General features: G+C 42.6%; 1 protein-coding gene across 1 annotated transcript in view; it reads right to left on the bottom strand.

Annotated features, from left to right (window-relative positions):
- pi4kaa (phosphatidylinositol 4-kinase, catalytic, alpha a) overlaps positions 1 to 25,531 on the bottom strand; it is a 107,068-nt gene that overhangs the window by 70,334 nt on the left and 11,203 nt on the right. The window contains exons 11-26 of the mRNA XM_080743222.1: positions 20,620 to 20,720; positions 20,297 to 20,426; positions 17,541 to 17,670; positions 17,051 to 17,146; positions 15,699 to 15,882; positions 14,504 to 14,604; positions 13,149 to 13,323; positions 11,521 to 11,571; positions 9,716 to 9,824; positions 8,777 to 8,913; positions 6,051 to 6,184; positions 4,777 to 4,859; positions 4,016 to 4,086; positions 2,568 to 2,692; positions 820 to 901; positions 12 to 95 (exon numbers count right to left, since the gene is read on the bottom strand). Of these exons, the coding sequence (XP_080599348.1) occupies positions 12 to 95; positions 820 to 901; positions 2,568 to 2,692; positions 4,016 to 4,086; positions 4,777 to 4,859; positions 6,051 to 6,184; positions 8,777 to 8,913; positions 9,716 to 9,824; positions 11,521 to 11,571; positions 13,149 to 13,323; positions 14,504 to 14,604; positions 15,699 to 15,882; positions 17,051 to 17,146; positions 17,541 to 17,670; positions 20,297 to 20,426; positions 20,620 to 20,720 (1,793 nt within the window). The remainder of the gene's footprint in view (positions 1 to 11; positions 96 to 819; positions 902 to 2,567; positions 2,693 to 4,015; positions 4,087 to 4,776; positions 4,860 to 6,050; positions 6,185 to 8,776; positions 8,914 to 9,715; positions 9,825 to 11,520; positions 11,572 to 13,148; positions 13,324 to 14,503; positions 14,605 to 15,698; positions 15,883 to 17,050; positions 17,147 to 17,540; positions 17,671 to 20,296; positions 20,427 to 20,619; positions 20,721 to 25,531) is intronic.

The raw sequence follows: 25,531 nt of genomic DNA, 5'->3' as shown, positions 1-25,531 counted from the left end.
TGGCTTCCTACCTCTCTGGCCTCGTACGTGTCGGGGACGGTCACTCTGTAGGGCGTGTCTGGAATGTCATAGTACGGCTGGTCTTTGTGAATGTCCTGAAACATAGAATCAATAGCAGCACAGTGTTGACAATCCATACATGTGCATGTTTACACTCATTTCACCTTAACAGGGATAGATAGCATGTAGGAATACCACATGAACCCCTGGCATCCATATTTTCAATCATCACTGACTGCGGTAACTTCACGCTGGACTTCTAGCAACTCTGACTTCAGAAGGTTGTACATTACTGTATTATAAATCCTTGTTTTGAGTGGTCTCGTGTAATATTGTAATATTTTGAGATATGTATTTTAGATTTTCATGAGCTGTATGCCATAACATTTGAATATTTCACTGCATGCACAATGTATCTAGAATACATGAAAGTTTCAACGTTTGAATTATATTCCAGAAGAAAATGAACTTTTACACAATATTATATTTTTTAAGGTGAAAGTAGCCCCATCTCTACAAGCTCACAAACATGTTGTGCGCATGTTATGCCAATTCTTTCCTCCCCAAGCACATTTCTGTGTGCTGTCACTGCTGTTGTATAACCCTCCTCCCCGCCCCGGGTTCCCTCCCCGAACTAAAACGGGATGGTTGTGATCGTGAAGTAGACGCTCGACAAAGGCTGATACCTCGCAGGTTATGAACCTGCGGTGTACCGGCAACCTCCGCAGTGGTGGGCAGACAGATTGTCTGGTTTCTATGCGATGCCCACGGTATGACTCAGCATAAAGTAGGTTTTAAGTGGATAATTGAAGCACTTACGGCACTGAGGGAGAGGGAGAGTGTCTGCAGTATGTCCAGCATAGTCCTCAACACACGACCGCTCCACAGCAGATGAGGGAAACTGTGAGGATAGAAACACTGTTAATACTAACGGTTACAAGAGTCCACATTTATGATTATTTCAAAAAGCATAGCAGATATACAATAGCAGATATAAAAGCTCATAGTGCTATGAGCTTGTAGATCTACTATTAATAAAAATCATTTCATTAATTTCATGAACATTTGTGCAAATCTTTGAATATATCCCTTTTTAAAGCGAATATTTATAACTCAAATCTTTGCTTCTGGGGGGTCCCGACACATAATATTTTGAGATGGGGGTCCACTGATATTATAAGTGCTTTCAGAAAACCGATAGTATTTAGAAGACATTTAAAGACTCGGCCTCAGGTCTAAATGGTTGATCCATGCTTGTATTAGGGCATTCACCAAATATTCGAATATCAAAGTCACTATTCGACGTTGTTCACCGAAGTCGAATATTCGCTTTTTTTCTCTTTAGAAAATATATAGTTTATAAAGCTTGGCTAGATAGGAAGTCATAAGAATGAGTTGTTAATGGCCCTGGTGGATGAATTTGTTAATGCTCTATACCAGGGGTTCTCAAACCTTTTTAGGCCGTGACCCCCAAAATAAACATATTTGAACTGGGGACCCCCCACCCTGACAAGCACTTGGAATTGTAGGTATTACATTTAATGTGACTAGGTTCCACAGATAAATATGGTGAAAAAAGCTGATCTACATGCTCACAACGCCTCGCTTTGCGAGGCGTTGTGAGCATGTAGATGGAATGTATGTAGATTGGAATCCTGCATGTAGATTGGAATCCTGAATTATTTTGAGCCATTTTTTAAATTGCATTTATATGTTCTTACTGTATGTTAACTTCACGAACTTAAATACATAATACATACAGTGGACATAAAAAAAGACTAGCACTAGTCAATAGCTACTGATATAGACTGATAATTAGTCTGGTCATGTTTGCATGTTTGGAATTGCAACAGCAGAAATCAATAATATATATCAGTATTCCGTTATTAACCTGCGGGCCGCATTAAGTGAAGGTGGGGGCCCCATGAGCCCCCCGGGCCGCCAGTTGCCCATGTATGCCCTAGTATGTATAAACATTTTGTCCATGAAAACAGCAGGGCTGCATGTACGGTGAACTGCAGCGCTCACGTTTCAGCCAGTCCAGAGAGGTATTTAACTCACGTTTCAGCCAGAGAGCTATTTAACTCACGTTTCAGCCAGTCCAGAGAGCTATTTAACTCACGTTTCAGCCAGTCCAGAGAGCTATTTAACTCACGTTTCAGCCAGTCCAGAGAGGTATTTAACTCACGTTTCAGCCAGTCCAGAGAGGTATTTAACTCACGTTTCAGCCAGTCCAGAGAGGTATTTAACTCACGTTTCAGCCAGTCCAGAGAGGTATTTAACTCACGTTTCAGCCAGTCCAGAGAGAGAGGTATTTAAATCACATTTCAGCCAGTCCAGAGAGGTATTTATTTAACTCACGTTTCAGTCAGTCCAGAGAGGTATTTATTTAACTCACGTTTCAGCCAGTCCAGAGAGGTATTTAACTCACGTTTCAGCCAGTCCAGAGAGGTATTTATTTAACTCACGTTTCAGCCAGTCCAGAGAGGTATTTAACTCACGTTTCAGCCAGTCCAGAGAGGTATTTAACTCACGTTTCAGCCAGTCCAGAGAGGTATTTAACTCACGTTTCAGCCAGTCCAGAGAGGTATTTGTCGGCCACCCTGCGGATCCTCTTGTGAATGTGGTTGAAGTTGACCAGCAGGAACTGAGCGTGCCGCTCCAACTCCTCCTCGTGGGCCTTGGTCTTTGCCTGGAACACAGTGTTGTTTTTGACAGCAAATTTTGATTTAGTTTTAGTCACAGTCTTTTGAATAAAATGTAATTTAGTTTTAGTCATAATTTTGTCACCTGAAAAGTTTTAGTTTTAGTCTAATTTTAGTCGACTAAATATCATAAGATTTTATGGCGACTAAATCTACAGTTGATTTAGTCAACTAAAATGTATTTTGGCAGGCCTTGATGGCATCGTAATGACTGATTTTACACTTGGTTTTGTGCTGAAAATAGCAGATCTACAAGCTCACAACGCGTCGCAGCGCAACACCTGAGAGCAACCAAACATAAAATTACTCTTCTCCACTAGTCCCTCCCTAAAGTTTTAGTCTACGGTAGTTTTTATTTTGTTGACGAAATAGTCAATATATTTAGTCTTAGTTTTAGTCATCACAGCTTAGTTTTTGTTTTGTTTTTATTTAGTTTTCGTCAGACAAACATTTTTCGTCATAGTTTTAGTCGGCGAAATCGACTGTCACAGTCATTACATAATCGTCTAAATCGCAATTATTTGACCTAATCGCAATTATTTTGTCATAATTGTTTACATGTTAACATTTTTTCCTATATTTTCCAAAAAAATAACACAACGCAACAACACGTCGCATCGTGGCGCGTTGTGAGCTTGTAGAACGGCTATTTCCACTCCACTATCAATGTTCTTTTTTAAGTATAAAGTTACCAAATACTGTATGTCAGTCATTTCTTTGTATATTTAGATTGTGTGTCCTATCTGTGCAACTTCAAACCAAACGGAAATGCTATTGTCAATGACAAAAACACAATTAAATCCTTAATCGCAATTATTTGAGTGACAAATGACAATTAACCGTCATGTAAAATGTCATAATCGTGACGGCCCTAGACATGATGGCCTTTAAAGCCCCTATCATAGTAGGCACCGCGGTGATAAGCTATCCACCGCGGTGTAGTCTTTTTAAGTCATAGAACTACAACATTGCGTCATTACTCGCGGTGAAGAGCTATCCACCGCGAACCCTGACACATCTCTCTGTTTTTACTATCAGACAGATCAACCCATCACCCCGTTCACTGATTGGTCGATCTAGACCAGTCAGTCACAGTGTTAGCACTTCACCGTGACGGATTATGATGGCCTCCACTTATTTTCTCACTTTAGGTGGATAGCTTTACACCTAAAATTTGCGGTGAATAGCTCTTCACCCTGGACTCTGATAGAGGCTTTATATGGGCATCAGAAATCACCAGAACACATCCTGATGCAAAAGGGCTACTACTGTATGTGATGATGTGCAAGGTGTAAACAATTCCCCCTCACTTTATCAGCCATCATGTGCAGGAAGATCTCAAAGACCTTGTCGCCGACCGCGACGACACACTGCATCATACCTGCAAGAGAAGACGGCAGAGATCAGAGAGTAAATAAGGTTCTCATATTTTACAGAGTGTTACCTCTCCTACAGTAGTCAGAGTGTTACCTCTCCTACAGTAGTCAGAGTGTTACCTCTCCTACAGTAGTCAGAGTGTTACCTCTCCTACAGTAGTCAGAGTGTTACCTCTCCTACAGTAGTCGGAGTGTTACCTCTCCTACAGTAGTCAGAGTGTTACCTCTCCTACAGTAGTCAGAGTGTTACCTCTCCTACAGTAGTCAGAGTGTTACCTCTCCTACAGTAGTCAGAGTGTTACCTCTCCTACAGTAGTCAGAGTGTTACCTCTCCTACAGTAGTCAGAGCGAGACCTGTTCGTCTGAAACGTGTCCGCTGCTCTCATTGTTCTCGTTACCCCCCTCAGATTCGACACGAACACAGGGATGCATTCATTTTAGCATTATGCAACCAGAATGTGGAATGCCATACCACCAGCCATCAAAAAGTGCACCCTCCTTCAAATTTGCCATAGAGAAACTGTCTGCAATTTGCACATTTGCAACTGGACCTACTGGACCTCCTGGACTTAGACAAGTCTTCTAGCTTGTGTCTTACTAGTTGTATAACTGTATCTCTGTTCTTTTTGCAAACTGATAAAGTATTCTATCTATCAATCAATCAATCAATCAGTCAGTCAGTCAGTAACTCTCACCAGACTTGTCCTTCTGTATGGCCCGGTCCTCAAAGTAACGGAACATGACCTGGAAGCGATCCGAGTCCAGACAACGAAGCATCCTGAGAGATGAGAACACATTGAGGAGACATGAGGAAGTAGTTAATTGTGTTATCCTTTTAGATTAACCTTTGACTGTGCTTCCTGTAACGTTAATAATGTGGTTAATGAAGTATTCAATCAATCATAATATGATCAATAGTTTTGATGTGAGCATTTTGCATTTTTGAATTGTTTATACGCCAAGCATCCAGTAAGTAAAGAAGAGCTTTACTGACCGCAGGCAGACAGTAAGTGTAAATGCCCTCCTGTCTATAGCTTGGTACCTCATGTACACCACCTTGTACACAGACAATAAGTAGGTGGACATAAGTAGCCTGGTTAATAAACCAGACTGTAGTCTGGCCCTTCACATTAAATAAGCTTTTTCCACCAGCCCTCAGAGAGGGCGAGCCAATCAGGGCTGTAGGCTTGGGGCACGTGGTGGGTGGTGGCCTGGTTCAAAACCATTCAGCCAATCAGGCGAGTCTGTGTGTATTCAAACACATTCCCCCCTCCACTCTTATTACAGACATCAAACAGATTGTAGTCTTTGATGCTTTCAGTGACTAACGAGGTATTGACACTTGTATGGCTCAATCAATTACAGCAGCTCACAAGCCCTTTGAAGTTCAGAGGGAGCAATAAGAGCAAGTCAACTTAACATTTTTTTAAACCACCCCCTGCCCGCCCCCCCAGAAGTGGAATGTATGCCCGAAATCTCAGACTCTCTTCCCAAAACGAAGTGTGTGATAGAGTCTGACGCTTGCAGTCAGGCTAGGACATAAGGTCCTGTCTATAGCTTGGTACCTCATATACTCCAGTCTGTACACAGACAGTAAGTAGGTGGACACATGGTCCTGTCTATAGCTTGGTACCTCATATACTCCAGTCTGTACACAGACAGTAAGTAGGTGGACATGGTCCTGTCTATAGCTTGGTACCTCATATACTCCAGTCTGTACACAGACAGTAAGTAGGTGGACATGGTCCTGTCTATAGCTTGGTACCTCATATACTCCAGTCTGTACACAGACAGTAAGTAGGTGGACACATGGGCCTGTCTATAGCTTGGTACCTCATATACTCCAGTCTGTACACAGACAGTAAGTAGGTGGACATAAGGGCCTGTCTATAGCTTGGTACCTCATATACTCCAGTCTATACACAGACAGTAAGTAGGTGGACACATGGGCCTGTCTATAGCTTGGTACCTCATATACTCCAGTCTGTACACAGACAGTAAGTAGGTGGACATGGCGAAGTCCAGCTTGTTGACCAGAGCGCTGGCTTCAGGAGGAGGGTCCAGCAGGTTGATGATGGTGCTGCGCAGGTCATTCAACTCCGCCTGAAAACACAGGAACCGTTAAACAGGGTTCCCACACATTTTTACCAATTAATTCCCAAAACATTTCCAAAACTTTTCCAGAATATTTAACCCAATGTCCAGGACTATATAACAATAATTCAGTTCAATAACAGGTCGCTTACTCCTATGCGCAATGCCCAAAGACAGGTAGTGTATGCCAGTGGTTATCAACCTTTTCAGGCCGTGACCCTCGAAATAATCATGTTTTAACTGGGGACCCGGCACCCTGACGAGCACTGAGAGTTGAGGAATTTTGTATAACACGGTTCTATTGTGAAAATAGCAGATCTACATGCTCACAACGCCTTGCGTTGCGAGGCGTTGTGAGCATGTAGATCGGCTATTTTCACAATTTCTGCCTCTATATAATTGACAATTTGGCCCATGTTGAATTTGTCATTTCAGAGGTATTAACAAAATCAATAACCAAAGACAATGCATAGCTATTTTTTCCAGGACCTTCCAGGACCTTTGATAAATTCCAAAACTTTTCCAGTACTGGAAAAATATCTTTCTAATTTCAAAATATTTCCAGGAATTTCATGACCGTGGGAACCCTGGTTAAACCACACGTTACCCTAGCGGTGGCCCTGTCCTGGGCATGTCATATCTGATACTCTGACGACACTCACTCATGTCTCGGAAGTCATTTCTCTAGGGAAAATATTCCAGTAGATAATGATCTTAGAATCGTCTCATAAGAATCGTGGTCCAGAACATAAACAAATTATCCCAGCGATATTGTCTGGGAGGTGGCTAAAATCTTGCTAGGGCAGAGTTGTACTGTATTGTATTGTACTCACTGCAGTGACAGTGTCATTCTTCAGTACTGTATGTATTGTACTGTATGTATTGTACTGTATGTATGTATTGTGCTCACTGCAGTGACAGTGTCATTCTTCAGTAGTGTATGTATTGTACTGTATGTATTGTATTGTACTGTATGTATTGTACTAGGGATGCCCGATCACGTGATCGGCCGCCGATATGGCCGTTTTTATAAGATCGGAGATCGGGAAAAAAATATCAAAAAAAAGTTTTTTTTTCATTTTTTTTTTTCAAAAAAATATTTCCTGGGAGTACTGAAAGTTACAGGTAAGGTGAATGCGATATGAAATGTAAGCTTACCATAATCACAGTAATCCTTAATCATTTTCAATCATATTCAAGGGCTTTTGCTTTTGGAGAAATGAGACAGACAGAGGGAAGGTGTTTGTGTCAGACTCTGTCCAGCTGGCAGCTGATGCCAATAAGTAGTAATTGGCCCCTTCTAATGGATCAAAGGAAGGCAAGTATGTCTCTCTGCACTGTCAACTAAGCAGACTGGTTAATTGGTTCTTAACTTATTTTGTTTCAACTTTAAAAATGGCCAATGTTTTACCAGTTTTTATATAGTTTGTTGATTATTTTTTGATGCTGTAATGGTCTATTTTATTTTATTTTTTGAGGTATTAAACAGGTTTTTAAAGTCCTTAAATCGTGACTTCACTGCCAAATTTCAAAGGCCACACCAAAGGTCCCCTGCACAATGATTGAGAAACACTGCACTAGTAGGCCTATATCACTATACACTACTCATAAGCTTTGTTTTTAATTTGTTGATTCAGTGCTGCACTAAGTGATAGAATGAATAGATTTTTTTTTTTTTTAATGCCTTGCCAAAAGATCGGATCGGGAAAGATCGGGATCGAATCGGAAGCAATAATATTTGGGAGCAAAAAAACCCTGATCGGGGCATCCCTAGTATGTATTGTACTGTATGTATTGTACTGTATGTATTGTACTGTATGTAATGTACTCACTGCAGTGACAGTGTCATTCTTCAGTACTGTATGTATTGTACTGTATGTATTGTACTGTATGTAATGTACTCACTGCAGTGACAGTGTCGTTCTTCAGTACTGTATGTAATGTACTGTATGTAATGTACTGTATGTATTGTACTGTATGTATTGTACTGTATGTAATGTACTCACTGCAGTGACGGTGTCGTTCTTCAGTACTGTATGTATTGTACTGTATGTATTGTACTGTATGTATTGTACTGTATGTATTGTATTGTACTGTATGTATTGTACTGTATGTATTGTACTGTATGTATTGTACTGTATGTATTGTACTGTATGTATTGTATTGTACTGTATGTATTGTACTGTATGTAATGTACTCACTGCAGTGACAGTGTAATTCTTCAGTACTGTATGTATTGTACTGTATGTATTGTACTGTATGTATTGTACTGTATGTATTGTATTGTACTGTATGTATTGTACTGTATGTATTGTACTGTATGTATTGTACTGTATGTATTGTACTGTATGTAATGTACTCACTGCAGTGACGGTGTCGTTCTTCAGTACTGTATGTATTGTACTGTATGTATGTATGTATGTATTGTACTGTATGTATTGTACTGTATGTAATGTACTCACTGCAGTGACAGTGTCATTCTTCAGTACTGTATGTATTGTACTGTATATATTGTACTGTATGTATTGTACTGTATGTATTGTACTGTATATGTATGTATATATTGTACTGTATGTATTGTACTGTATGTAATGTACTCACTGCAGTGACGGTGTCGTTCTTCAAGGCAGAGTTGTACTGCAGCTCAGAGCGGAGAGGCTCTCCGCTGGGGAAGGTCAGGAGTGGAGACTTGGTGGCGATCTCACACACTCCCTCATACCACTCCTCTGGCCACAGACCTGAAGGTAGAACAGAAAACAACTAAATTATATCTGATAACTGTTGGAAATGAGGCTGAATTTGTCCAATTATAATCACCACTGATTACAGCACTCGACCAAACAGAATCAAGCACTCAAACAAGCCGTGCAATAGGTGGGTCTGCATAACATGCTTTTTAAGTTACATTTTAACCTTGGCATAATAAGACTGCAAGCCTAGGTCAATTGCCACGGGCTAAGGTGGAGTCTGAGGTGACGAGTCTTCAGATTACGACAGAAAATTGGGATGCACTGAAGAAGATAAAACTTAATGATGGTTGAACAAATAAATGCTTTAATAATAGTCCACCTGATCCCTCCACGGCGAAGCCCATGACCACAGAGTAGTTTAGTATACAGTATATATTATATATATAGTTTGTAGTTTATTCACCACTGATTTCAGCGCTTGACCAAACAGAATCAAGCACTCAAACAAGCCGTGCAAAAGGTCTACATAACATGCTTTCTAAGTTACATTTGAACCTTGGCATAAGACTGCAAGGCTAGGTCCAGTGCTACGGGCTAAGGTGGAGGCGAGTCTTCCAATTACGTCAGAAAATTGGGATGCACTGAAGAAGATACAACTTAATGATGGTTGAACAAATAAATGCTTTAATAATAGTCCACCTGATCCCTCCACAGCGAAGCCCATGACCACAGAGTAGTTTAGTATATATATTATATATAGTTTGTAGTTTAATAGTCCACCTGATCCCTCCACAGCGAAGCCCATGACCACAGAGTAGTTTAGTATATATATATTAGTTTAATAGTCCACCTGATCCCTCCACAGCGAAGCCCATGACCACAGAGTAGAGCCAGAAGTCCCTGAACAGCTTCTGCAGACGTGGCTTTGCCTCTTTGATGGGTGGCAGCCTCTTGGTGAGCTGCAAAGAGACACAGAGACACAGAGAACAGTTACAATAGAATAGAACAGATTTGCATTTGCAGTTAGACCTAGGGATGGGACAATATGAACATTTCATATCACCATTATTGTGACAAAAGAAATCGCGATTTTCGATATTATCGCGATAATCAAAATCCATTATCCTGGGGCGGAGCATTTGCCAGAAAATAGCAGATCTACAAGATCACAACGCGTTGTGAGCTTGTAGATCTGCTATTTTTTTGTCAAAGACATTTGATAGAGGGTGGGGAAAAAAAGACTGTAAAGTACGTACTGTATATTACAAGTACCTTTTACCAATTATAGAGGGTTTAAATGGTAACGGATATGCAGCTCGGTAAATAAAAGGTGAATTGATCCCTGTGCATGACGGAGGATAATATCAAAATAAATTAAATCTCCACGATACGATTATCGTGAGTTTTTCATTCAACCTTTATTTATTCTCGAAAAGACATTGAGGTTGCCCTCATTTGCAGTGCCATCGAGATACATAACAACACAACAGCAATATTCAATATTCACAAAAAACAGACAATACAAAGCAAATTTTGTTGGTAGGTTGTCAATTAAAGATTTAAATTGACCGTATGTTATGGGAGAACATATCTTGAAATTTAGTTGTAGCTCATTCCAAGTTGTTGGGGTATTAAAGCAAAAGAGGCTGTCTTCCCCAGTTCAGTGTTTTCATTGGGGACCTTTAATATGAGCCAGTCACTGGAGCGTGTCCTATATGTCACAGGCTTTCAATCCAGTAGAGATTTAATATACACTGGGATTGTTTTCTTATCACAATAAACGATAATATAGCTTATCGTCCCATAGTTAGACCTCAAACAACAAGCAACTAACCGTACAAGCAACCATAAAACAAGGAAAATTAAATCCTTACATAATATGTATTGCTTACATAAGGATTACATTTCTATACAGTACATCAAGTGTTCCACTTAGAGAAGAATCTAATGCAGTCTAGAGGAGTGGGCCATACAGGGTAAGGATCTAATTATGACCACTTAGTGTTGAGATGAAGCCTTGATTTAAGCTGTTTAATAAGCTCTTAACCCATTTAGAACGTGTACACATATCGTGTATCATTATCTTATGCTTTAACTATTGAAAAATAGCAGATATACAAGCTCACAGCGCGGCACCGAGTGCCGCGCTGCGAGCTTGTAGATCTGCTATTTTTGAAAAAAAATTGAATTTTGACCCGATTCTATAAGTGTCTTTTGAATCCTTCTAAGATTTTTTCAAAAACCCATGTTTCTATGTCAGCAATCTGGCCAGCCATCGTAAAAGAAAAGGTCCTTTTCGCTTAACTGGAGCTCAGTTAGTCTGTTCTTGAGAGACTACTATGTCAGTGGTTCTCAAACTTTTTCGTGTGAAGGACCCCCAAAATGATATTTATTTGGCCACGGACCCCCATCTCAAAATATTTAGTTCCAGGGACCCCCCAGAAGCAAAATTTGAGTTACAAACGTTCGCTTTGAAAATACATATATTCAAAGATTTGCACTTTTTCACTGGTTAAAGCATTCAATAATTCTAGGCCTAAATGGGTTAAGATAATTAGGCAATTTCTTAAGCAAGGCTTTGTAGATTAAAAAAAGAAAAAGCAGGGAGCTGTTATGAGTGCAGGTCAAAGCTATTAAAATATGTCAAGTACTTACTACAGCAATGACTGGAATTAACACGCCCAGGTTCCCAGCACTGCTTGATGCCTTGAGAAATGGAGAAGTACAAGAAAGATGAGGTTGAACTTGAATAGGCGTGTGCGCACGCACGCGTGTGTGTGTGTGCGCATACTGTGTGTGTGTGTGTGTGTGTGTGTGTGTGTGAGTGTGAGTGTGTGTGCGTGTGTGTGCGTGTGTGTGTGTGTGTGTGTGTGTGTGTATGCGTGTGCATGTGTGTCATACTGCAGTTAAGCAAAAAGAAAGTAATTTTGTGAGTGTGGACTGTCTGTTGCGCCGCGGCCCAACTGACGCTTTTATTGCGATGGCAAACATTTCTGAACATGTCTTTTTACATCCTGCAAGTTTCCGCTTCTGGAAAATAGCCGATCTGCAAGCTCACACCCCGTTGCATCCGCAACGCGTTGTGAGCTTGTAGATCAGCCACTTTCGGCAGGCTTTACTTTGGTGATGTGTGTGTTGGACGGACGAGGCGATTGCACACACAGCGCCGCAAAATAAACATCCAATGCAAGGGACAGTAGTGGGGAACACGTCGCCAACAAGCTACGAGCTCCCTTCGGCAGCACGCAACGTCCAATCAAACCACAACAACACGTTTACCTCAGTGTTTGGGACATTCTCTGTGCTTAGAGTCATGTCTTTGTGCCTGCTGCATCAGCGCCAGCAGCACACACACAGTGCCACACACACCAGGAGTTGTGCGAAAGTGCGCAACATCAGAGAGAGTGCATGATGCATGTCGTATATCAACAATATGTCCGACCCGAATCGAAGCCCGACTGCCAATTATGAAAATGCGTCCGTCCCGAGCACAAACTCTTGGGTCCCCGACTGGTTCCGCGGGTTTTCGGTCAGGTATCCCAGCTCTGGCATACAGTATAGTACGGTACAGTTACCTTCAGTGCGGGCCCCTTGTCGTTGCTCTCTATAGCACATACAGTACATTACATTTACCTTCAGTGCGGGTCCCTTGTTGTTGGCTCTCTATAGTACAGTACAGTACAGTACAGTACAGTACAGTAACCTTCAGTGCGGGTCCCTTGTCGTTGGCTCTCTATAGTACATACAGTACAGTACAGTACATTACAGTTACCTTCAGTGCGGGTCCCTTGTCGTTGGCTCTCTATAGCACATACAGTACAGTACAGTTACCTTCAGTGCGGGCCCCGCCCCCTTGTCGTTGGCTCTCTATAGTACAGTACAGTACAGTTACCTTCAGTGCGGGTCCCTTGTTGTTGGCTCTCTATAGTACATACAGTACAGTACAGTACATTACAGTTACCTTCAGTGCGGGTCCCTTGTCGTTGGCTCTCTATAGCACATACAGTACAGTACAGTTACCTTCAGTGCGGGCCCCACCCCTTGTCGTTGGCTCTCTATAGTACAGTACAGTACAGTACAGTAACCTTCAGTGCGGGTCCCTTGTCGTTGGCTCTCTATAGTACATACAGTACAGTACAGTACATTACAGTTACCTTCAGTGCGGGTCCCTTGTCGTTGGCTCTCTATAGCACATACAGTACAGTACAGTTACCTTCAGTGCGGGCCCCACCCCTTGTCGTTGGCTCTCTATAGTACAGTACAGTACAGTACAGTACAGTTACCTTCAGTGCGGGCCCCGCCCCCTTGTCGTTGGCTCTCTCGCTGGCTCTCTTGCCCTCCAGTCCCAGCTGGACGAACAGCTCTAGGAGGTTGACCAGCAGCTCGTCCACCATTTGCTCGGCCTGCAGGTTGGCTGCGATGTTGGCCAGAGCGTTGATCACAGCCAGGGAACAGTGTCTATTAGAGCAGAACAACAGAGTCTATGTTGATCACAGCCAGGGAACAGTGTCTATTAGAGCAGAACAACAGAGTCTATGTTGATCACAGCCAGAGAACAGTGTCTATTAGAGCAGCACAACAGAGTCTATGTTGATCACAGCCAGGGAACAGTGTCTATTAGAGCAGAACAACAGAGTCTATGTTGATCACAGCCAGAGAACAGTGTCTATTAGAACAGAACAACAGAGTCTATGTTGATCACAGCCAGGGAACAGTGTCTATTAGAACAGAACAACAGAGGAGATGTTAATCACAGCCAGCGAACAGTGTCTATTAGAACAGAACAACAGAATTTATGTTTATCACAGCCAGGGAACAGTGTCTATTAGAGCAGAACAACAGAGGAGATGTTTATCACAGCCAGGGAACAGTGTCTATTAGACCAGGGGTGTTCAAAGTGGGTGACGGGGCACCCTGGGGTGCCGTGACGGCAGTCCAGGGATGCCGTGAGATAATTTGATAATATTTGGAATTTATTTGGACACTTGGGCAGAAACCTCATATATCCAAGTTTCAAATGTGTACGTCTTTTTACAAGACTGTCGCACAAAACTAGTGAAAACAGCTGATCTACAAGCACACAACGTTGTGTGCTTGTAGATCTGCTGTTTTCACATACAAGGTTTCCACCCGACAACGACGATATGCTATACTGTAAATATAAGGTGCTGGGAGTGAAAATTATAATGTAGGGGTGCCTCGGATTAAAAAAATATTCATGGGGAGACAAAAAAGTTTGGGAACCCCTGTATTAGACCATGGACAACAGAGAACAACAGATGTTGGCCAGAGCGTTGATCACAGCCAGCGAACAGTGTTTTCTAGACCAGGAACACAGCATGGTCAACCCACAGGTGCCTATTAGTTGAGCTGCTATCAGTTTACTTCAAGACCTCACGTTATGGAGGGAACCTGAAGCAGGGAATTGCAATGGCTGAAGACAACAAGGGCAATCAGTGTCATTCTTTTTCAGTGAACAGTAAACAAACCAACAATGTAAGCCTCGAATTCAAACCCTGGTCTCCCGAGCTGAAAGCAGACATCTTGTCTTCTAGACTAAAGGAAATTCCCTATCATCCGGGGAAGAAATACGAGTTTTAGGTCATCTGCTACATAGTAACAATTTAGAACATCATACCTGTATCCATGATCTTTGTAGTCTTTGTTAGAGTAGACCATGGAGCTGGCCTTCACGCTGATCTGCTGGAACAGGTTCCACACCTCCTGGTAGATGTATTGCTGAACGTACAACACACACATGTACAGCATGAAGAGAAAGATGCTAGGGGTGTAACATTTTTTAAATAAAATACATTTTCTGTAATTTCTTTTATACAGACGATAATCATTTATCATGATTTTTTTTCACCCTCTACCAAATCTCTTTGCCAACAAATTGTCGATGTACAAGCTCACAATGTGTCGCAACGTAACGCGTTGTCGATCTACAAGCTGTAGATCAAAAATATTTAGCAAGAGATCCGCCTCAGGATAATGGATGTTGGGGATATTTTGATTATCGCGATAATATCGTAAATCGCAATTTCTTTGGTCACAATAATCGTGATTTTTCATATCGTCCCATCCCTAGAACTGAGTAGCCGAAACACTTTCCTTTTGTCTTGACTGCTGCTGCAGTCAATTTTAAAAACAAAATCAAAGAAACTTCAAGTGTTGAGTATAACCCCATTTAGAACGGGTACACATTATTGTGTATCATTAATTTATGCTTTAACTATTGAAAAACAGCAGATATACAAGCTCACAGCGCGGCACCGAGTGCCGCGCTGCGAGCTTGTAGATCTGCAAGTTTTGAAAAATCATGAAAATTTGAATTTTGACCCGATTCTATAAGTGTCTTTTGAATCCTTCTAAGATTCTTTGAAAAACCTGTGTTTCTATGTCAGCAAGCTGGCCAGCCATCGTCAAAGAAAAGATCCTTTTCACTTAACTGGAGCTCAGTTAGTCTGTTCTTGAGAGACTACTATGTCAGTGGTTCTCTAACCTTTTCATGTGAAACCCCCAAAATGATATGTATTTGACCACGGACCCCCATCTCAAAATATCTAGTTCCAGGGACCACTACCCAGAAGCAAAATTTGAGTTACAAACGTTCGCTTTGAAAATCCATAATATTCAAAGATTCACACACATTTTCACAACTTTTTTCCCAAAAATAGCAGATCTACAAGCTCGCAGCGCGGCACTCGGTGCCGCGCTGTGAGCTTGTAGATCTGCTATTTTTCCACTGGTTAAAGCATTCAATAATTCTAGGCCTAAAATGGGTTAAAAACTAAATCAAAGAAACTTCAAGTGTTGAATATTAAACTGACGTTGCCGGTGATGACCATGCAGCCCAGCTGGTCCACGATGAGGACGTCCAGCTGCGAGGGGGGCTGGCAGAACTTCTGCTGGAGGATCTGCAGGATGGGCTCCATGACGCGGGGCGTGTCCCGCAGAGCCACCGCGATGTGGCCCAGGGCCCGGATGGTGTGGTCCGGGATCAGGTGGGCGTCCCTGCAAGGGGGAAAACCAAACAAAAGCAGAGGAGGGATAACATTAGGGGTTAGGTCGGGGGTCAGCAACCCGTGGCTCTAGAGCCGCATGCGGCTCTTTAGCGCCACCCTGGAGCTTTTTTAAAAATTCATGAAAAAAAAATGAAAACATTTATTTTTTGTTTTAACAATTTTTTTATCGTCACTGTCGGGCAGAAACCTTGTATCTCCAGGTTTCAAATTTGTTTCAAAGGTAAAGTCCTGCTTCATCATACAAGACGCACAAAAGTAGTAAAAACAGCAGATCTACAAGCACACAACGCCTCGCGGTGCGAGGCGTTGTGTGCTTGTAGATCGGCTGTTTTCACTAGTTTAGTTAATTTTTTAAATGATAAATACAAAACGAAGTTTTGGACATACAAGGTTTCCACCTGAAAACAACGATTTATAAGGCTTTTATAATTTTTTGCGGCTCCAGACAAATTTGTTTTGGGTTTTTTTGGTCCAATATGGATCTTTCAACATTTTGGGTTGCCGACCCCTGGGTTAGGTATACAAATTTCATATCACGATTTACTGCCCTAACCAAAGAATCTCGAAGAAAGGCTGTTGTTTCAGGCCGCCAGGCCCAGGAAACCCGAAAATGTAATATGCTTTAATCGATATAAAACAATCAAAAGTAGCTTTTTGGTTGCTACATGTAAGTGCCCTAAAAAAAAAGTCCTTTCCAGTCCCATTTGACGGATGGACATTTCCATTTCCGCTCGGAAATGTCAAATGGGATGTTGGCTTACTGTGTAAACACATATAAAGCTAGCTCGGCAATGTACTGTATGCATCGTTTTGCAAGTTTTTGTTTGAACGCTGTGAGCGGGGTGCACACGCTGGTGCACAATCTGTGCGCGATCGTGCACGATGGACATGCACGTGCCCCTGTTAAAAGGTAAGAAAAGTATGGCAGTCTGATCCAAAAGATGATTTTGATTTATGGCAGAGTACAGTTACTGTTAATTGCGATTTACGATATTAGCGCGATAAACAAAATATATAATATATATATTGTGAGTGTTTTAATAGCGATTATCCATAGATAACATCACTTGCGGCTTGTGGGCATGGTGGAGACTGCGCCACCACACCACCGACAAAATGGAATTTTAAAGACAGTCCCAACAACATGCTTTCCTTACTTGTCGTTCTCCTGGTAGATGTAGAGGCGGTTGGAGAGACTGGCGAGGAAAGCTTCGACGATGACACTGTCCATCAACAGCCCTGCTTTCAGACACCTGAGGGAGAAGGACACGCGTCACTTTCATGTAAGCACGGTTTATACCGCCGCCATTCACAGGCCACTTCCATCACCCCAAGACATTTGATCATGTCAGTCTTGCCAAAATATGGAGTTCGGTTCAGCGGGAAACGCCCGGCGTGAATTGGCGTGTATATGCGCTCGTGCATTGACTTTGCAGGTTCTGGAGAGACGCTGATTTCAAACTGCATGGATGCTCAGCAATGCACAGCTCAAGCTTGAAATTAACTGGTTTGAACAGCTCTCAAGATGTGTGAAGGACAGCCGCATACATACTGTACATACATACAATACACAGTTACAGAGATTTGTGAAATGTATAGATCGATGTGCACTGCAGTGCATTGCATGTAGAGTAGGGCTGTTCTCACCTGCAGATGTTGTCTATAGAGATGTCCCGTAGCTGCTCATACATGGAGGGCTGGCTCTTCCTGTTGGAGTGGGAGCTCAGGGTGGACTGGGAGTGTTCGTTGGTCACGTGGATCTTTATCTCTCCGCCCCCTTTCAATGTGGAGGAGACAACATTTAATGCAGGTTCAGAAATGTGTTTTTATTCAGATTTCAGGGGGTCAACATGTCCACAGAACAGTAGTTTTATGAGCGGAGGAGCACTTTGGATGTCTAGAGTTCACACTCAACCATAGCTGTGCTCGTTCGTCCTGTCATATGCATTATTAGCACAAATAGCTTGGCTGAAACAACAGTAAACATGGACTTCTCGAGGTTGTGGTAACGAGTCAGGTGGTATAATAGAGATGTTGGTATGCTAATCTGTTCAAAATAATTTCTGTTCAATTCAATTGTATATTTTTGAACCTGACATTCTGTCAATAGGGCTGTCACGATTATGACATTTTACATTACGATTAATTGTCACTCAAATAATTGCGATTAACTCTTATACCGCTTTGGACGTTCCTGTTCGCCCCAATTCTCAAGAGACCTCCGCGCCAATACGGCGCTCGTTCGCGTTCGTTCGTTCGTTTACCTTGTTGAAGCTGATGAGGGGTCGCGCCGCCGTGTACTGTAAACACATTTTCCACGGTGATGGTGTAAAAAATCCATTATGCGTTAACATCAACGGAGACCAATTCACTTCCTTGTTGATTTCTCTGGCTGTGAGGCTCTGTGGCCAGTGACTGGTCTGAATCACATAACAGGCAAATTCACATTCATTCTCGCATGACGCCGCCCTCTGCTGCCTGGCAGACCAAAGTGCACAATTGCACAATCAAAAAATAATAATAATAATAAATAAATAAATGTCTGTCTATCTACTATAACGTCGCAAAGGTAAGCCGCTTTTTGATGGCACCAGACCCAATAAATAAATAAATAATCTGGCAGTAGGAGAGTTAACGATTTAATTGTGTTTTTGTCATTGACAATTACATTTCTGTTTGGCTTTTAGGCTTTGAAGTTGCACATGGTAGATATGACACATAATCTAAATATACAAAGAAATTACTGACATATTTGACAACTTCATACTTAAAAAAGAACATTGATAGTGGAAATAGCCGATCTACAAGCTCACAACGCGTCGCGTTTACATGGAAACGATTATGACGATTGTGAAAAATAATCACGATTATGTCAAATAATCACGATTAGACGATTATGTCATAATTGTGACAGCCCTATCTGTCAATCCAACAGCTGACTCTCTGAGAACTCTGGCAAAAACAATATATCTTCCCACAACGATGCTCAGTGCTGGGCAGAGGAAAGCCTCCCCACTCATTCCCCCCCCCCCAAAAACATCTTTTGAAACCACAGAGACAGCTCTGTGTTTTCCAACGATCAGGGGGGGAACTCCTTCAGACTGAAGCGAAATATTCTGTGACTTGTTGAAACGTAAGGGAAAACCAGTGAATGAGTTCATGTCCACGTCTTCATACCTGCAGTGTATTGGCTGTGATATTTGTTATGTTTTCTTCATGAATATGAGGAAACAGCCAGCACACAATGAATGTCCTTTTTTCACATGGTTAATTTACCTCGATGAGGAAGACCAGTTGTTCCTAATACGTCCGTTGTTTCTGTCCCTGAGAGGTCAATAAACCATGTGAAAAGGACATTCATTGTGTCCTGGCTATTTCCTCATTTTCATGCCATTATGGAGCCGTGCATTGAATGCCAACGACACGCCTACACGTCAATGTTTGATGTCTCAGGCCCTCTGTCTCAGAGGGCCAACGACGCATTTGACACGTCATGTATTATTTAAAATTATTACCCGGCTTGTTTGGATGCTTGATTCTGATTGGTCGAGCGCTGAAATCAGCAGTGAATTATAGGCGTATAACGACCGCTCCGCTCTATAATTCACCGCTGCCTAATCAAGGGATCAGAGCAGCTGCTGTATTCAGGCTGCACTGCGTGGATTTAGTGCTGTATCCAACATGTCTGCCATATAAACAAACACACAGCGTCATTTACAACCAAACGTTGCTCTGAAGAATGTTTTAAAAAACATTTGAGGCGAGAAATAGACGACGCAGTAACAGAAAATGGATTCTATTTGATCAGCACTTCCTTGTTTTCCAAGGCGACCGTGTTGCGCTCGGGGGGACGCACTTTCAGACGTCTGTAAACAAGGAAATACTTTGTTTTGGTTTTAGTTTTGAGTAAAATTATACATTTTATTTAGTAGCCAGGTAATAAGCGGGATAATGAATGGCTCCTTGGTGAATGACGATATATAACATCCCTTCGGCCTGATAGCGCCTCGGGGAGTTATCAGTCCGTCGGTCTGTTATATATCGTCATTCACCGCGGAGCCATTCAATATCCCTTGCTTAGACTGTAGCTTACTGTATGAGGCATCCGCGGGTGAAGAGAAAACACTCCAATTCCCGAAATGCAACGGGAAATCACGTGACCGGGAAGTCCGGTTAACCTCATAGAGAGCCAGTGTTATGAGATTCACAAAAGTGGATTTTTCTCGTAATCTAACTTTTAAATCACGTTCACGTTTAAAACGAGCCCTGTGAGCGAAATAAAATACTAACACAAAAGAATCCTTTCATGTCTGTAGTGTACTTACAACTGGCTGTGGTATTTGTCATGTTTTCTTCATACCAGTCGTATACAGGCTGTGATATTTGTTATGTTGTCTTCATACCTGTGGTGTACTGGCTGTGATATTTGTACAGTTTGACCAGGACAGGAGACGGCACCACCAGGAAGTCCCTCAGTGACGTCGTGGCGGAGTGGGCCACCACGGGGAAGCGCTCACACAGACGACCCAGGCCCTGAGCGAGTGCACACAAACACACGCACGCACACGCACATACACACACACACACAGTACATAAGTCACAAAGACCAACGCGCTTCAGACAGTTGCGTGGGGCTCAGTGCTCAACAGTGGGACAAGATGAATATAAAAAGAACCCCGCCTGGGCATTTAAAGAGAGACCGTAAAAAGAGTTAGTAAGCTGTTACCTGTAGACAGCAGATAAGCAGAGGCATGTGAGCGATGATGACTTTACTGGACGTCTTGGACTGAAGCTTCTCTGACAGCTTGGTGCACAGGTTCTCAGCTCCTGGTGACAGAAAGGTAGGGATGTTACAATAATTTTTTTCCGGGGCACCCGCTGGCCTACTGTTCCAGGCGCATACGACTTAGGCATCGCCACATAGGCATGGATGCCTGGCGGCGTTGCCGGTTCGATTCCCGATCCGGATGGCCTTTTCCGTGTGTCACTCACTCCCCATCTCTCCCCCCCGTTTCCTGTTTTTTTTTTCCTTTTTATTATCCAACTTAGTTCGACAGTCCAGACACTCTTTATTTAAATGTAAAGCCGTTTGTTGTAACAGTTACAACAGTAGTGCAATGGCATTAACCCTCAAACAAAATGAGCAGTACTCACTGAGCGTGTTGACTGGTGTACTCGCCGATACCGATATGACCAAATAAGGCAATATTGGAGTCTGATCCGATACCATTATCGGTATCGTAACATCACTAACAGAAAGGGATCACACTTATACATTTTAGGAAAACCTTCGATATTCGATAACATTGTTATGTCCACTGCCTGCCTAACCCAGATAATGAATAGCATATCCATGCATGCGCACTGCAAAACCAACAATGGTTTTATTGAAATTACCACACCTGGTTACAGACGGGGTTTTTTTTTGCATGCGCTACATGCATTCATATTGTGTCTGTTAATTAATTTGACACATACACCAATACCTCATTTCAAGCCGTCTTCGACGTGAACCTGAGGGACATCGTGAATGTGGTAAATTTAATATTTTCTTTGTTACATATTTTCTTTTTGATCATACTGTAAGACCCCATTATTGAACATCAAGTCTCCAGGTTTGCTTCAATATACGTATGACACTGATTTACTAGGACACTATGGCACATTATGAGTCCATCAGTACTAGTGGTTCTCACATGTTTTATTGGCAAGGACCACCATAACTCTGAGTGTGTTCAAATGGAATAAAATGGACCCATAAGTTCCATTTGAACACTCTCAGAGTCACAGACCAGTTATGGTCATTCAGGGCTAAAGCTCTTTATGTGTTTCTGGTAATATTATTGTCCAATCCTTTTGTTTGTTTGTAGCAAACATCGAATTTCGACGAAAACAAGACATGCTTTGATCTGATCCCATAGCCTGGAGGGACGGTGGATCAGAGGTTATGACATAGCCCTATTCACGGCCCGCCCACTCGGCAACTTCCTGGTTCTGAAGTCTCGCTTTGAAGGGTAAAACCCTGCTAAAAGCCCATAGAGTTAACACAGAAATCGCAAATTTAATGCAATTTCCGAATAGTACAGTATAAAATACGGCTAGCATGATCAAGAACACAAGATAGTAAAAAGCCACAAAGCATTGTAATTTACTTTACCATTCAAAATAATGATTTGTTGGCTTTAAGTCCAGCAATTTCGGTGTTATTTTACCCTCCAAAGCTGACGTCAGCACCAGGAAATTGCTGAGAAATTTTCTGAGTGGGCGGGCCGTGAATAGGTCTTATTCCGTTGCTGTCGGTTGTCATGGCTGCCAGTTCCCACTTGATGTTGTGTGGCAGTCCAGACCACTCCAGACCGTACTGAATAACTGCTAGCTTGCATAGCGTCTTCATACTGGGACTGAAGTCTAAGATATGCAGGTTGAATCCACCAAAGAGGATGACACGATCTCCCATCATGCAACATTTCCTTGCATTCCACTTAGACGGGCCTTTTCCCTTGGGCTCAACCTTCCTCCAGGAGAAGGTCTTTGTATTGAACTTCCACATGTCACCCAAGTCCCGGCTACAGTTGAAGCCACCCAATATGTACAGCTCTCCATTGTAGGCAAAGGCTGAATGACTCCTGCGTGGTTTTGGACAAAGCCGCGCAGAACGCGTGTTCAGCCAGCTGTTGGTTTCCGTGTCAAACACTCTGATAGTGTTGGTGTAGCCCCCCCGGGATTTTCCCCCAAATACAAACATCTGTGTCCCGATAATAGTGGCAGAATGACCTGTTGAGACAAATGGTACAGCGCCCCTGGTTGTAATTAAACACCAGACTATTGTGGCGGTTTCCAACTTGTAGATGTCATTAGTGTATCTAGACAGATTATTGTATCCTCCATGGATAAACATGACCTTCCCCAGGACACAGGCAGAGTGGTTCTTCCTCCCCTCTGGAACGGTCCCAGACATCTTGGGTTCAAACCATCTGTGAGTGTCGACATCAAATGCATAAAGCACGTTGCAGTGTTTACCCTTGATAGTTTTTCGGTCGTCATACTCAACGTCCTCTATTTCAAAATCCACTACTCCCCCCCAGATGTAGACGATATGGTCTATCAGCACAGCTGTGTGGCACACGCGGTTGGCGGGAGCCTCAGGGGTAAGTTGTCCTCTTCCAGTTGTCATGGGAGGCAACTTCATGCGGCGCAAAGACACAGTGTTGAAGACACTCACATGAATCTGATCACCGTCGTTCATTTTACTGTACCCTCCAAAGGAGTACAGCTTGTGCCCTACTGTCACAGCAGCGGAGAAGGTTCTCCGATGTGATCCTTTCAGATGCAATGTCCAGCGGAACATTGTAGACAAAGGCACCCCACTATATGAATATACTGATCCTGTCTCACACTGTTAAGTACTTTTACTGCAATCACCACAACAATCACCACAACTTATATCAGTACAGCGGCACAAATGTCATGCAAATAACTCCAATTTTGACCTAATCTGATAGGATCAGATGTACTCTGATCCCATATTTAGAAAGGTTGCCCAACAGGGTCAACAAAGTATAGTTCTAGTGCGACTATTAGTGTGGTTGCCCACCAGGGAAACACACTATTGTTCTATGCTACTTAATTATTTACTAGAAATTTGACCCCTTCCACACGCTTCGCCTCTTCCAACCGTTCTTTAGATAATGTAAAGAATAACACCCAATGTGAAGTGAGCGGTGGTCGTGCTTCTTCAATTGGTAATTGGTGATGTAATACAGGCTACACACACACACATTGCTATGGCAAAACGCTGAAGAAAAAGACTAGGATATAGGTCTAGGATGTAATTGGTGATGTAATATGGCTACACACACATATTGCTAAGGCAAAACGCTGAGGAAAACACATTGCTATGGCAAAACGCTGAGGAGAAGTGGCTACAGATAGGTCTAGGATGTAACTGGTGATGTAATGTGATGTAATATGGCTACACACATATTGCTATGGGAAAACGCTGAGGAAAACACATTGCTATGGCAAAACGCTAAGGAAAAGTGGCTACAGATAGGTCTAGGATGTAACTGGTGATGTAATGTGATGTAATATGGCTACACACACACACACATATTGCTATGGCAAAACGCTGAGGAAAACACATTGCTATGGCAAAACGCTGAGGAAAAGTGGCTACAGACACACGCACAGCCAATCTATGGAGCGGTTTACCATAGCTCAAAAATATATATACTTAAAATATATATATGGCCCACACCATCAGGTCCACACAGGCAGCTATACAGTATAATGGTACAGTATATAACATGGTAGACAGTAGACACCCACCCTGCTCCTCGGTCACAGCCCACACCATCAGGTAGATATATATGGGGCTGTTAAGTCTGACATCATTTTGTAGGCAGAGGAGAACTTTTTCCCCCCAAAAAAGCGAATCTTTTTACTATTTTTACTATTTACTAATTTTTCTTCTCTTTGTTGTTGAAAGGAAAGTGGTAGAATTCTACTTTAGTCGTTATTTTTGTCTCGGATCTGTTGAAATAGCGAGGGACACATATTGACAATAAATTTGCTTGGAGGTCTGACTACAAAATGATGTCACGGCTTAAAAGCCCCATATAATGGTATTAGACAGACACCCACCCTGCTCCTCGGTCACAGCCCACACCATCAGGTCCACACAGGCAGAAATATAATGGTACAGTATATAACATGGTAGACAGTAGACACCCACCCTGCTCCTCGGTCACAGCCCACACCATCAGGTAGATATATATATAAAAATCACACTCGTGTGAACTGAGCGGTGGTGTGTGTGTGTGTGTGTGTGTGTGTGTGTGTGTGTGTGTGTGTGTGTGTGTGTGTGTGTGTGTGTGTGTGTGTGTGTGTGTGTGCAACAGCGCCCCTCCCTTAACTCTCCTACTGCCAGATCATTTATTTATTTATTGGGTCTGGCGCCATCAAAAAGCGGCTTACCTTTGCGACGTTATAGTAGATAGACAGACAGACATTTATTTATTTATTTTTATTTTTTTGGGTTGTGCAATAGTGCACTTTGGTCTGCCAGGCAGCAGAGGGCGGCGTCATGCGAGAATGAATGTGAATTTGCCTGTTATGTGTTGAAGAAGAAGAAGACCAGTCACTGGCCACAGAGCCTCAGAGCCAGAGGAAATCAACAAGGAAGTGAATTGTTCTCCGTTGATCTAACGCATAATGGATTTTTTACACCATCACCGCGGAAAATGTGTTTACAGTAGACGGCCGCGCGACCCCTCATCAGCTTACAGTCATCAGACGAACGAACCGAACGAGCGCCGTATTGGCGGAGAGGTCTTGCGAAATCGGGCGAACGTGAACGTTCAAAGCGTGGGGAGAGTTAACATGTGTGGTCAGAAAAGGTTACTGCAGGCTACGGACACGGAGACAGACAGACATACAGACAGACCCACACACACGGCCACGTATAGGAGCGTTGTGACCACCGCTCAATAATAACTGTACATGGTATTAGACAGACACCCACCCTGCTCCTCGGTCACAGCCCACACCATCAGGTAGATATAATATATAATGGTATTAGACAGACACCCACCCTGCTCTTCGGTCACAGCCCACATCATCAGGTCCACACAGGCAAA

The sequence above is a fragment of the Nannobrachium achirus genome, assembly GCF_963921795.1.
Source record: "Nannobrachium achirus genome assembly, chromosome: 15".
Lineage (NCBI taxonomy): Eukaryota > Metazoa > Chordata > Actinopteri > Myctophiformes > Myctophidae > Nannobrachium > Nannobrachium achirus.
This window is presented reverse-complemented; position numbering and strand designations above follow the sequence as displayed.